Genomic DNA, 12272 nt, shown 5'->3' on the forward strand with positions numbered 1-12272 from the left:
AGTAGACGGTGGCTCTTCATGGGTGGGAAGATCAGTGAGGACAGGATGAGTCACACGAGGCTTTGGGAACAAATATTTACGTAGGGTTTTTTTCTTGTTAGAGAACCTCAACTTGAACCAGTTTATGGAAAGGAAGAAAGGAAAAAAATGCAAGGAGTCGGGGAAGGGGAGGAGCTCACGTTCCTCCTCATCTGTGAGGACCTCACAGATGGCTCACGCACTTAAACTGTCCTGTGGGCAGGGCTGCTGCTGCCTGGGGGTGATGGAGGTGACACCCTCCTTCCCTCTCTCATCTCTGCTCTTCCCCTTGTTGCTGACGTCTTGCTTCATCCTCATGACTCCATGTTGAGGGGGCGGGTGGGGGACCTTGGCCATTGGTCGCTTTGGGCTGACAAACCACTGCCTCAAGACCAAAGAGGGGAAAAAGCTTTCCTGTACTCTAGTTCGGAGAAGGCAATGTCACCCCACTCCAGTACTTTTGCCTAGAAAATCCCATGGACGGAGGAGCCTGGTGGGCTGCAGTCCAAGGGGTCGCTAGAGGCGGACACAACTGAGTGACTTCACTTTCACTTTTCACTTTCATGCATAGGAGAAGGAAATGGCAACCCACTCTAGTGTTCTTGCCTAGAGAATCCAGGGGACGGGGGAGCTGGTGAGCTGCCGTCTATGGGGTCGCACAGAGTCGGACACGACTGAAGCGACTTAGCAGCAGTACTCTAGTTAGGAAGATCTCAGGGGGATTCCTCGGCTGTCCAGTGGTTAGAACTCCACACTTTCACTGCCGAGGGCCCCGGGCAGGAAGGACCCGGATCTCTGCGGATTAATCCACCATAGCCTGTCCGTAACCCGCAGGACAGGCCTGTCTGGGGTGGGGTGGATTTTGTGAGTGAACGTCTTTCCCAGAATCCCATGGGCCAAGCGGGGGAGGAGCTGGCCCCTGGGAAGGGGGTGGACAGCAGAGCAAACAAGATCCCAGTCTTGCATCCTCCACCACGATGGATGCGGTTCCTGAGCTGGGCCCTGAGAGCCAGGGAGGATTTGAACGGAGAGAGGAGGAGGGCTGTCCTCCACTCAGAGAGAGGGAGCAGGCTGCAGACTCCAGGGGCACTGCCATGCCTAAAGCCACAGCACTGATCTCTTCACAATAAAATCTGTATGTCACCACCTCAGCTCCTTCAAAAAGATTCTGGACGTGTGTCAAGTTTCCCCAGAAACTTGAAACCAACAGCAGAGGTGATGCTCTTTCCCCTGACTGCTGGGTTCCCCTCCTGGCCTGGAACCTCAGGAGATGGAGACAGCTTCTAAGTGTTTGGAAAGTGCTTATTTCCTCCACTGACAACATTCCCAGTTTTAAAAGTTTCGTTGCTTTCTAGAGTCTTTTTTTTTTTTTTTAATGTAGCTATTTTTGATGAAAGTATAAATATCCACCAGGCTGACTGGAGAGACAGCTGCCGGCTCCTGCTCTGAGCACAGCCTCCACCCCCATTACCCTCCACAGAGCCAGCCAGAACCCATCAGGGGGCCTGGACTCAGACTTGTTGGCTGGAGGGGGCATTACTCCAGGGCCCATTCAGGTTTCCCCATCTGCTCATGTTCAGGACACTCAGGGCCGCAAGGCCACAGGAACGGCTGCACAGCTGTGCCCTGGAGGAGCCAGGAAGTGGGTGGACACCAGAAGTGCCCAAGGTGTCCTGAGCCCAGGACAAGGGGGCTACTCTGAAAGAGTACCCCACTCACATGGCCAGACATTACTGTCTCCTTTTTTGGAGGGAAGGTCCTACTTCTCCTCCTCCTACCAGCCAAGTGACCATTTCAGTAATTCCCAGTTTATGTTGCTGTGTGAGAAGGTCTCAGTGACCCAGCTGGCAGCCATCCTCCAGCACCTCAGGCCACTGGCCAGCTGGGGACTGAAAGAGGAGCTGTGCATTTAGGCCACACCTTCCTGCTCAAGGAGCTGCCCCGGCCTGCTGCTTTCTACCCTCCCTCCCTCCACTCCACTCTTCTTTCCCATAAACTGATATAAGTGGAGTCCCTCTTACTGGTAATAACAAATCTTAGCCAAGTCCTTGCTCCTAGGACACTTTGCCCTAGGTTTCTGTTCCCTTCCGGCTCCGTAGGCCACGCATCTTCAGAATAGATCCAAAACCCAGCCACGGCCCTCCCACCCACCCCGCCTCCCATCCCCAGAGCATCTTCCCACATCCCCTGCTGGGACTGACCACAACAACCACAAACCTGTCTCAGAGCTTGCAGTCTGAGAATGTGGAGATTTCTGGGGAGCAGTTGCCTTTGTGTTTGTCATAGCCTCTTCTTTCTGGGTCTGAGGAGAACTGTCTCTGTGGGGGACCCCTTTCCTCATCCTCTAGGAGAAGCGCTGGAGGCTTCAACCAGGTCACCCCTCCTGAACATGAGCAGATGGGGGCTGGGAGGGGAGAGGAGATCTCGGTGCCCCTGAGGGTTCTTTCCTGTGATGCAGCAGGGCTGGAGGGTGCTGCCAGCTTCATCTCCACTGCACCTTCCCCTCAGCCCATCTGAAGCCGGAACCCTCTGCAGGAAGAAGTCTCTGGCCAAGAGCATTTCTGGCATAAGTTGAGCACAGCAAGTACCAGAAGATGCACATGGTCAAGAAATGCTCCTTGGGCGGGGTCTGGGTGACCGTGATGTATCTTGGGTCATTATGTTACCTCAGGCTTTGCATCCTGGTTTTAGCAGTGACTAAAGTCAACCCTTGGACTTCCCAAGTGGCTCAGTGGTAAAGAATCTGCCTGCCAATGCAGAAAATATGGGTTTGATCCTTGGGTCAAGAAGATTCCCCTGGAGAAGGAAATAATAACCTGCTCCAGTATTCTTGCCTGAGAAATTCCATGGACAGAGGAGCTTATCGGGCTACCGTCCAAGGGGTTGCAAAGACATGACTTAGCAACTAAACAACAGCAAACAAAAGCCAACCCTTAGGCTCAGATGCCATTTCTGGGGCCTTAAAGGGTCCCTGAGGTTGAGCCTGACGTCTCCCTGCAAGGTTGTACTTTGTGGCAGATTCACTCTTTGGGGCAATAGCATCACCAAGGCCCTGAGATGTCAGCGTCTCTCAGTAGACACAGAAGAATAGCCCCAGCCAGAGGACCAGGACCAGATTGGCGACCCGTGGGGTCCTGGAGTGATGTGAGGAAACAGTGAGAGAAGCAAGGCCTTGCCCTTGTGTGTGAGTACGGGGGTGACACCCGGGGACTCGCCTCCCATGCCCCCCGGGACTGAATGCAGCTCCACAGATGCAGGGTCTCTCTGGACCCCAGCCTGCTGCTCCCAAGGCATGTGAAATCAGACGGTCTGTTCCATAATCCACACTCAGTGCTCCTGAATGTCGAGCCACCTGTCGTATGCCTCCCTGGGCACCAGGGAGAGTCTGGAGCCTTCTTAATTCCAAGCACGACTTCCTCATTTAACGTTATTAGATTTCATCTTGTTATATGGCCTCTGCCTGCCAAGAGCTTTTTGAATTCTGATTTGTCTAATAGATTTAGTTCCCTTCATCCACAAATTTGATAAGCTCTGCAGGTCTTCATCCAATTATTACAGAGAACATAGGCAGGGCCACCGGCCATGCCCTGAAATTCCCTCCAAGGTAAGTAACATCGGTTCAACCAGTCCCTTGCTGCAGCTCAAGAGGGAGTTGTAAGCTCTCCTAAGCACCCCTACTCTGCTCATTTACATAGGAGACTTGGACGAATGAGTATGCCACACACATGTCCCTCATCAACCAGTCTCCAATCAAGAGAAGGAAATGAGTTTCATCTGTGCCCCAATTCTTGGTGAGCCCGGTCTGGGCACCACGCTCAATTTAACTCACCAACTTGCGGTTACAAAGGGATCAGATTGCCAAACATGTGGGCCTTTGAGAACTAACTTGCCCAAGCCTCCCAGGAGAAGGGGTTGAGGAAGAAGTCTGAAAGAAGGCAAGGCCCATCTTGGAGAAGGGCAACCTTCACAGCAGGAAGGACGCCAGCCGCAAACGCTGCCGAGGGAATGGGAGGGAGGCACTCCAGGGCCAGAGGTCTGTCCAGTTATGAGCTCGAGAGGACACAGGCAGGTGAGAAGCCATCAGAAAGGTCACATGAATGTTTATTACATAGAAAAGAAGGAAAGGAAGAAAAGGTTTCCAAAGCCATCATTTTGGGATTAAAAAAAAACCACAAACTTGGAATGTCAAAGAGATGCCATGCTTTCTATATTTATAATAGGAATATATAAATATGTACATGGAGATATGTACACAAGTTTTTATTGTCATACGTGGTATTTTTCAATACATGTACAATAATGGTGCTTGAAGGGCGCATTTAAAGCCGGGAGAAGGCTGGAGAAATTGGAACCCTCCTCAGTGAGTGCCTAGAGGGTGCTGTGGAGACTCAGCCAGGTCAGGCAGGTCTGCCAAGGTGGGCACTGGGGAGGTGGGCAGGGCTATGAGGATATGGGGGAGCTAAGTTGCAGGCAGGGCTGGGCCCCAGGCTGCAAGGTTCGGGCCAAGGTAAGTCTGGAAACTTCCCTAGGTCTGTGACATTAAAGCTTTCTTCCTCTCTCAGAAGGGAGGAAGGCTGCCGTCGTTGCAGTGGGCTGGAAAATATAGGAGCACTGGATCCCAGGGGAAGTCTGTGGTGGTGGGGTGGGCTCCCAGTTGTCTGGACGGAAGACAAGAAAGCCCTGGGAGATCAGAGAGTGGGTCTTGCTGGAGAACAATAGAAATGTACGGTGATTCATCTAACATAAAGAAGAGAGACCCAAACAAAGCCAGTCATGGTATCAGAAATTATAAATCAAATACAACACGTATTCATATATGAATTCTGTCGAGACACACAGAATCAGTCTTTTTTCTATATATGTTGTTTTTTTAAAAATGGTACCACATACAGCAATATGGAGCTTAGCCTGTGTAGGGGGGCAGCCACATGCTCCCACAGGCTGTCCAGGCCACTTATAACCACCAATACCCTCTCCCTGCTTGGAACAGGGGTCAAGTGCTAACCCAGAAAGTGGGGGCAGATGTGACCTCTGTCCCCCTTCTCTTCTTACTGGTTCCTGTACCTGGGCTGCTGGCAGTGGGGAGGTGGGAACAGAAAAGGACCTTAAAGAGAGGGTTGTGTGCAGCCCTACAAGAGCTGGGAAAGAGACCATTGTCTCCTTCTCTCTGAGCAGACCCCCCCACCCCTCCCACAGGAGGCCAAACTGAGTGTGGGGATGGGCACAGCCAGGTTTGGTAGGGTGGGGATGCTGAGCCCATGGACCCTGGGAGGAAGAGATACAAGACCAGGGGTCCTGGAGAGAGAAGAAAAAGCATGGGTATCTGGGCATGGGATGAGGCCAAATGTGCCATCTGCCAGAGCCCATGCTGGAGGGAGACGGTTCCCGGATGGGGCACTGGGCTCCTCTGGAGACATTAATTCCCAACCCTGAGTCTCCAGACAGACCCTGGCCTGCCTCCTCCCAGCCTGAAGGGAGCTGTGTGTGCACGTGTGTGCTGTGTGTGGGTGTGAGTGTGTGCACAGGCGGGGGTGTGTGTGTGTCTGTGCTTCTGCTCGCTCCAGGGTGAAAGTGCAGGTGCGGAGGCGGACTGTGGAGTCTGGACCAGCCTGGGTGGCTGGCATTTCGACAAATCCAGGAAGGGATGAAGAAGGGTGGGGAATGATTTCACAGCTAGATCCAAGGTAAGAGGCAACTTGTACCAGAAATCAGGACACACGAGTGGGACCCTGTCGTCAACCTCCCCCTTCCCTGCCCTGGACAGGATCAGGAAGGGAGAGTGGAATTTGGGGGGGAGGGCAGGCAGTATTTTGGTTTTACTAGGAAGAGTCCATGGGGCCTGCTGCTCCCTCTCCCTGTCCCTCACCTGGCAAGGCTCAGCCTCCAAGCCCTTTGGCTCTGAGAGAAATGGGAAGAACGACAGTTGCCCAGCCCCTTCTTGTACCCAAGCTACAGATGGTTAAACTGAGGCACAAGGCAGTAGGAGAGAGAGAGTGCTGAGGGTGGAACTCACCCTCTCCAGGCTTGTGGGGCATTTGGGGTCACCTTGGTTTGGGGTTTTCCCCACCGATCACCAGAGGGGCTCGTCCTCTCTCCACAGGGGATTTGGGGTGGATCTATGAGAATCTGAGCATAATCCTCCATGCTCTGTGAGTTCAAGAACTTTCTAAAAGAATCTGAAGGGAACAAAAGTGATGAAAAATACAGGCCCCCAAGCATCGCCACCTACTCAGGCTGACCTCAGCCTCCCTTCTGCTGACAGCCTGGCTTCCTATCTCCTCCAGCACACGCCAAGCTCTCTGGGGGCTCAGCCCTAGGTCTTGGAGAGCATCTCCCCTCTCCGACCTCCACTCACCTCGTCGTCCCACCTGGGATGCTGCTCGCCAGGAAGACAGCACCTTCAATCAGCTTCTCCAAAGCCACGCTCAGGACCTACTTGGCCCATTTGGTGCCCACTGAGGGCTTGCTGATGCACAAAATCAAAACGGGTGCCCCCACTCATAGGACTGCAGGAAGCTGGCACAGGGAGCCCATGGAGACAAAGGCTGGGTTCCATAGAGGAGCATGTGTCAGCAAATGGTCAGCAATTGCTTCAAACTGCTCATCCTAGAGACGAGGTCATGGTCTCTGGGGAGTGGGGACTGGTCCTTTAAAAGTGCTCTGCCACCTTGGGATGCGGAAGGCGGTGGGAGAAGGTTCAAGAGGGAGGACATAGGTATATCCATGGCTGATTCATGTTGATGTTTGGCAGAAACCAACACATTATTGCAAAGCAATTATCCTTCAATTAAAATAAATAAAATTTTAAAAACATAGCAAAAAAGGGCTCAGCCACCTCCAGCCTGCCTGTTGAAAATCCTCTAAACCAACCAGCAACAGGGAGGAATGTAACACTGAACAGCTCCTGCAGACACCAACTGGAGAATTTACATCTAAAGTCTACATCCCCAAGCGGTTTACACAGCGCAAGAGGCTTTCTTTGCCAATGTCACTAACGTGATAAAAACAGCTGGTGTATTAAATCCCGAGGTGGGCCCGCAGCCCACCGCCTGCTCTCCTCCCAGGAGGGGATCCACCCCAGCTCAGGCCCAGGGACTCAGGCAAGCTGAATAGCGAGAAAACTCCTGCATGTTAGGAGGCAGCCCCTCCCATCGGCTCCACCGTTCTCTTACACTGCCGTGCAGGGCACCCTTCGGGCCTGCCTTCAATGAGGAGCGTGGGTCTGAGGGCCGCCTGGGTGGTGACGGCAGGGTGGTGCCCTATTACTGCCGAGTGGGCCAGGTACCACCCACCCCCCTGCCGAGGACTCCCTCTCGGCCACTGAAGTCAGCTCCATGCCATGCGCGTGTGATGCGGGACCCGTGGCCTCCTCTCTTGGTGCCTCAGTTCTGACGTTTGAAAACCCAGCATGCTGAAATTTCACCCCATCCCCACTCCACCTCCCCCGCCACTCGGGAAGGGTCACAGGAGATCAAAAGGCACCACACAGTGCCTGGCAAGGGCCCAGCGTCTGGAGGCTGTCCTTGTCAAGCGGGCGGACACGTGGGTCCAGGGCAGCAGCAGGAGGGCACTATGTCCCTTCCTCACCTCCCCTCAAGTACAGCCAGAGGCTGGCTTCGAGGCCACAGCGGGGTGGCTCCTGCCCGTTGCCCCAGCACCACAGAAGGCAGGAGGGGTGCCGGACTGGAGCCAGGAGCCATCTGTCCCTGTGGCTCCCACAGAGACCCTGCCCTTCCCTAAGTCTTGTCAGGGACTCAGATCTTAAGATCCAGGGGGACTGTCTCCACTGTCCACAGGACACTCCCTGGCTGCCAGGTGGCTCATGCTGGCTGTAGGATCCTGCTCTAGCCCGAGGGAATTGCCACTCTGATCCAAGTTTCTCATTCACTGTGATCCCTGTCCCGAGCACCCATGGCCTAGGAATGTCCTACGGAATTCTGACTGATCTATGGCTGGACCTGAAATGCACCCTGGGGTTTTTGGACTATCACCCCTGAGACAAGACCCAACCAAAGTGTTGGGTGTCAACCAAGCACTTGCTCATACAAGGTTCCTGCTTTTCAGTTGGCCAGTGCTTCATAGATTAACTCTGGCCATCTAACAGTCAGTGGACATGACTTTGAGCAAACTCCAGGAGATGGTGAAGGACAGGGAAGCCTGGCGTGTTGCAGTCCACAAGGTTGCAAAGAGTCAGACACAACTTGGCAACTGGACAAGCTAACCACCTGTGCGGCCAGCTCAGAGGACTTGGAGTACACTGCCCACTGTTCCTTATCTAATGACAATGACGAAACTATTTTGAGCTGATCCACCTGCTGGGCAGTCCTCACAGACTCATTGTTCAGAAGATGGGCAGGGGTCTACCTGGAAAGGGCCTGCCTCCCGAGGCTGGTGTGTTCTCAAGTTGAGAGAAGCAGCCACAGGTAAGGGAAGGATCTGGGGAGGGGGCGTAGGATGGGAGATGTCCTTCCAGGCACACACAACCCTGCATGAAGCCAGCCCACACTGGGACTCGTGGTGACACCTGTCACTCAAGAAAACTCCCCTCATGTCTGAATTGTGTCACTAAACATGAGACATAAATTGCTAGCTCTTCTTTACCCCGCTCAGCAGCCACCCCCAGCCATGCCAGGAAAAAAAGCCCCACCTCTCCGTATGGGTGCTGCCTCCACCTGACACCTGTCATTGCGAACTCCGGGGAGCTATCTGGGGGTGCCGGGCTGTGGGCTGGCCTTCCTTCCCTCTGCTGGAGCTGTTTTTATCCGACTCCAGGGGAGGCTCCGCGCTCCGACGCCACTTCCTCGAGAGCAACCAGCCGCCAGCCTGCTCTCCTCTTGGCCCGGGGGATGCTGTCTTCTCACAGCAGAAGGTTCTGACTTTCTGGATAAAGCCAAATCCGATCCCACGCCTTGACAACACAGAGGCTTCTAAACGTGAAAAGAAGCTGCAAAGGCTTGGGTTGAGGCCAGGAAGAAAGGAGGGGTAAGAGACAGACACTGCCAGGTGTCCACAACATGTTACCTGGCCCCAGGCAGCTCATCAGAACTAAGGGATGGACGGGGTGGTGGGAGGCGGGTAGGATCAGGCCAAGGAGCGGAGAGCCCACCTCTGATTCGGGGCCCGGGGTGGAGGTGGGGGGACAGCAAGTGGCTGAGGGAGTTCCATTTCTTCAAGGATGCCGGTTTGCTATCCAGGCCACAGGGAGCCCAAGACCCACCTCCCAGCAGGACTGTAACTAGAAAGTTCGGTGGATGGGGCAGGTGGGCCACTGCCCCAGGTGGAGAGTATAGGAACAGAGACTAAGCACGCAGTGGCCCCCAAAGGGGCGCACGGTGGAGCGAGGGGCTTACCCAGCTGCCGGTTCCCCAAGCCTTTCCATCCATTAAGGGATAAACTACCAGAAAAGGCCACTCTTCTGTGCTGCTTCGCTTCAGCCATGTCCGACTCTCTGTGACCCTATGGACCATAGCCCCCAGGCTCCTCTGTCCATGGGATTCTCCAAGCAAGAATACTGGAGTAGGTTGCTGTGTCCTCCTCCAGGGGATCCCCCAACTCAGGGATCGAAACTGCGTCTCTGTCTCCTGCATTAGCAGGTGGATTCTTTACCACTAGCCCACAGGCTGCTCTTCCATCCCTGGCCAAATTCTGACTGAGTCCCTGATAGATAGGAAAAGCCCCTTGGAGAGAAACACACCCAGTGGCACACAGTCCAGTGAGGCCAGAAACTTGGCTTTGGGCCAGTCCCACATTTTAACAACCCCTACGTTAGAATGAAAATGAAAAGAAAGCAGACATGTGATGTCTCCCTTGTCATTTAGATCTCCTTTCTCTTAATTGCTGATTGATCTTGAATTAGACATCTTCTGGTGGTTGTGACTCTGTAACAATCACTTAGATGTCCCAAAGGCCCTGATCATCCCTTTGCAACAGGAGGAATCCCCGTATAACACCAGCAAGGTCACCCGAATGCCTCTGTTTGCAGGATTTTTGCAGAAGAAGGATTTTCAGAGAGGGGTCCACAATTATTATTATTATTATTTTTTTTTGCAATTCTAAAACCCCTAAAGCTCTCAAATGGTGAGTTTTCTCCCCTTACGTATTTAGTGGCAAAATCTGACCTGTACTGAGGCGAAGCTATTTACAGTTTTATTGATCCTAATAAGTCTGATTATTCACATGCTCCTCTACAGAAGTGGTCCCGTGTTTCATGATGTGAGCAGGTCCAGACTCCGCTGGGCTGTCACGAAATGGATGGCAAACGTTTCTTCTCTTCCTCAGATTTAAAATGTGTGACGTCAGAGACCTGTCGGCCCTAAGGATTTCAGAGAAAGGAGTACGGGCCCCAGACAGTGTTGAGTGTAAAGGGGAAGGCTGCCCATGTGGACCTGGGTTGGTGAACTTGTACATGAACATCTGGCAATTCCAGCAATTTTGCCCCAGGAATGGAGCCACTGCCTTCTTCCCAGGGAAACAAAGGTCAGATCCACCCAGACCTGGAGACTTCAGTGGCGAGGAGATGGGGGCAGCCATGGGGCCAGCAGACACCCATAGGGACCCATCCCCACGGACAGCAGAGGGCACAGCAGGCTTTTCCACACCAGGCAGGAATCTGTCTATCCTTATTCATGCCCAGGTGTTGGCCCCAGGAGACCACTCCCACAGGGGCCCAGAGGAGGTGTCCACCGCAGTCCTGCCCCTTGACGAGCCCTGCTCGCCTGGACGGGGTCACTGCTGCCTGGCTTGGCCGCCCCGCACACCCTCACGGTGGGCAGCAGACGAAGTGAGGCGGCCCGAGCCTGGGGCACTCCAGCTTCTTGCATCAGCATCCCCGCCTCCACCCCACTCCCCACCCAACCCAGATGCCCTCTGGGCGTCTGTGCTTCAGGACTCTCTGGAGCAGCAGGAGGAGCTGGCAGCTCTCAGAGCCTGCTGAGAAAAGCAGGTGCGTTTTCAAAATAAATAGTATTCTCAAATGCCCTTCTTTCCACTCCAAACCCAGGAAGCGGCAGAAGAGAACACGTGAAGACCCCGGGCCGGCCGCTGCCTGACGTGGCCCTCCTGGGCACAGGGCTTCTCAGCGGCTCGCCCGGGCTCACAGCTGCTGTGGGATGCCCTGCTCCTTGTAGCCTGTGAGGGAGAAGCAGAGGAGAGATGGTCAGACACCCACTTCCCTCACCATTTCTCCAGGCGGTGTCCCCGGACTTGAATATGCTGGAACTTATTCACACAGACGTGTGAATGACTGCTACAGCCGTGGTCCAGCTTTTCCCAAGGGCGCTGGCTTCTTAATGGAAAACAGGGTATGAATGAAGAGAGTGTATTTCGGGGTTTAGTCGGGGAGACATGAGAGGAGGATTTCTGTTACAGACCTGCTGGGGGTTGAAAGGTTATCAATGTGCTCCTGAATCCACACCCCTGAAGCCACTGCACAAACGTGGCCCCGGAAGACTGGCCTGCTGCCGTTTCTTAACGCGGCGCCTTAGGAGAAGGTGCCAGGAAGACTTCCCCAAGTGATGGGCATCTGGTATGTGTGGATGCAGAGGAGGAAGGAAGAGAAAAGGAAGACAGCATGCAGAAGGGAGGAGCCAGGCTGGCGTGCTCCATCAGTTGGACATCTGTGACACAGGCCAAGGTGACCGCTGGCTTCGAGCCTTTAAAGCCTTGGTGGTGACTATGAGGACATGAGAAAAACTTGATCACTGTTGATATTAAGGAACTGATGCTAGTTTATTTGAGCATGAAAAGGTACTGTGGTTCCTTTATTTTTTAAGACATCTACTGGGATATTTAAGGGTGAAATTGTCATCTGGGTTTGCCGAGTAGTTACCCCTATTAGCTGGTAAGTCAGCCCACAGAGGAGCATCAGTGGACTTGTGTTTGTTTTTTTTTTTTTTCCCTTTATTTACCAGGTTACTTATCAAGTTAAGGTGTTGGGGGTGGAGGCAGATGCAGGCAGTAATAGAAGAAAACAGAACGGCCATGAGTGGATGATGGCTGAAGCTGGTCTGGGCGTTTGGAGACTCGCCTACTAGGCCTTCTATTTGTGTCTATGTTTAAACATTTGCCAAAATAAAAAACTAAAAATAGAAGCTTGTTGGCCAACTGGGAGAGGGGTTTGTGTGCAGGAAGTGGCGGGTAGGCAGGGGACCGGAAAGGGAGCAGTGTGAGGTGGGGGAAGGGCAGTGAAGGGGAGGGTCCAGGAAGCCCAGGCATGAGAACTGTGCACACCCCAACAGACTCACCTTGAGAAACTT

At 53.5% G+C, this 12272-nt stretch overlaps 1 protein-coding gene across 2 annotated transcripts in view; it reads right to left on the reverse strand.

Moving 5' to 3' along the window:
- Nucleotides 1-4101: 4101 nt before the first annotated feature.
- STUM (stum, mechanosensory transduction mediator homolog) overlaps nucleotides 4102-12272 on the reverse strand; it is a 66858-nt gene continuing 58687 nt past the window's right edge. The window contains exons 3-4 of one of the 2 annotated variants that reach the window (XM_006046081.4): nucleotides 12261-12269; nucleotides 4102-11145 (exon numbers count right to left, since the gene is read on the reverse strand). In XM_006046081.4, coding sequence (XP_006046143.1) covers nucleotides 11111-11145; nucleotides 12261-12269 — 44 coding nt within the window. In that variant the 3' untranslated portion in view covers nucleotides 4102-11110. The remainder of the gene's footprint in view (nucleotides 11146-12260; nucleotides 12270-12272) is intronic. The other variant, XM_006046082.4, reaches the window with a different exon arrangement.

Source organism: Bubalus bubalis, chromosome 5, assembly GCF_019923935.1.
Source record: "Bubalus bubalis isolate 160015118507 breed Murrah chromosome 5, NDDB_SH_1, whole genome shotgun sequence".
Lineage (NCBI taxonomy): Eukaryota > Metazoa > Chordata > Mammalia > Artiodactyla > Bovidae > Bubalus > Bubalus bubalis.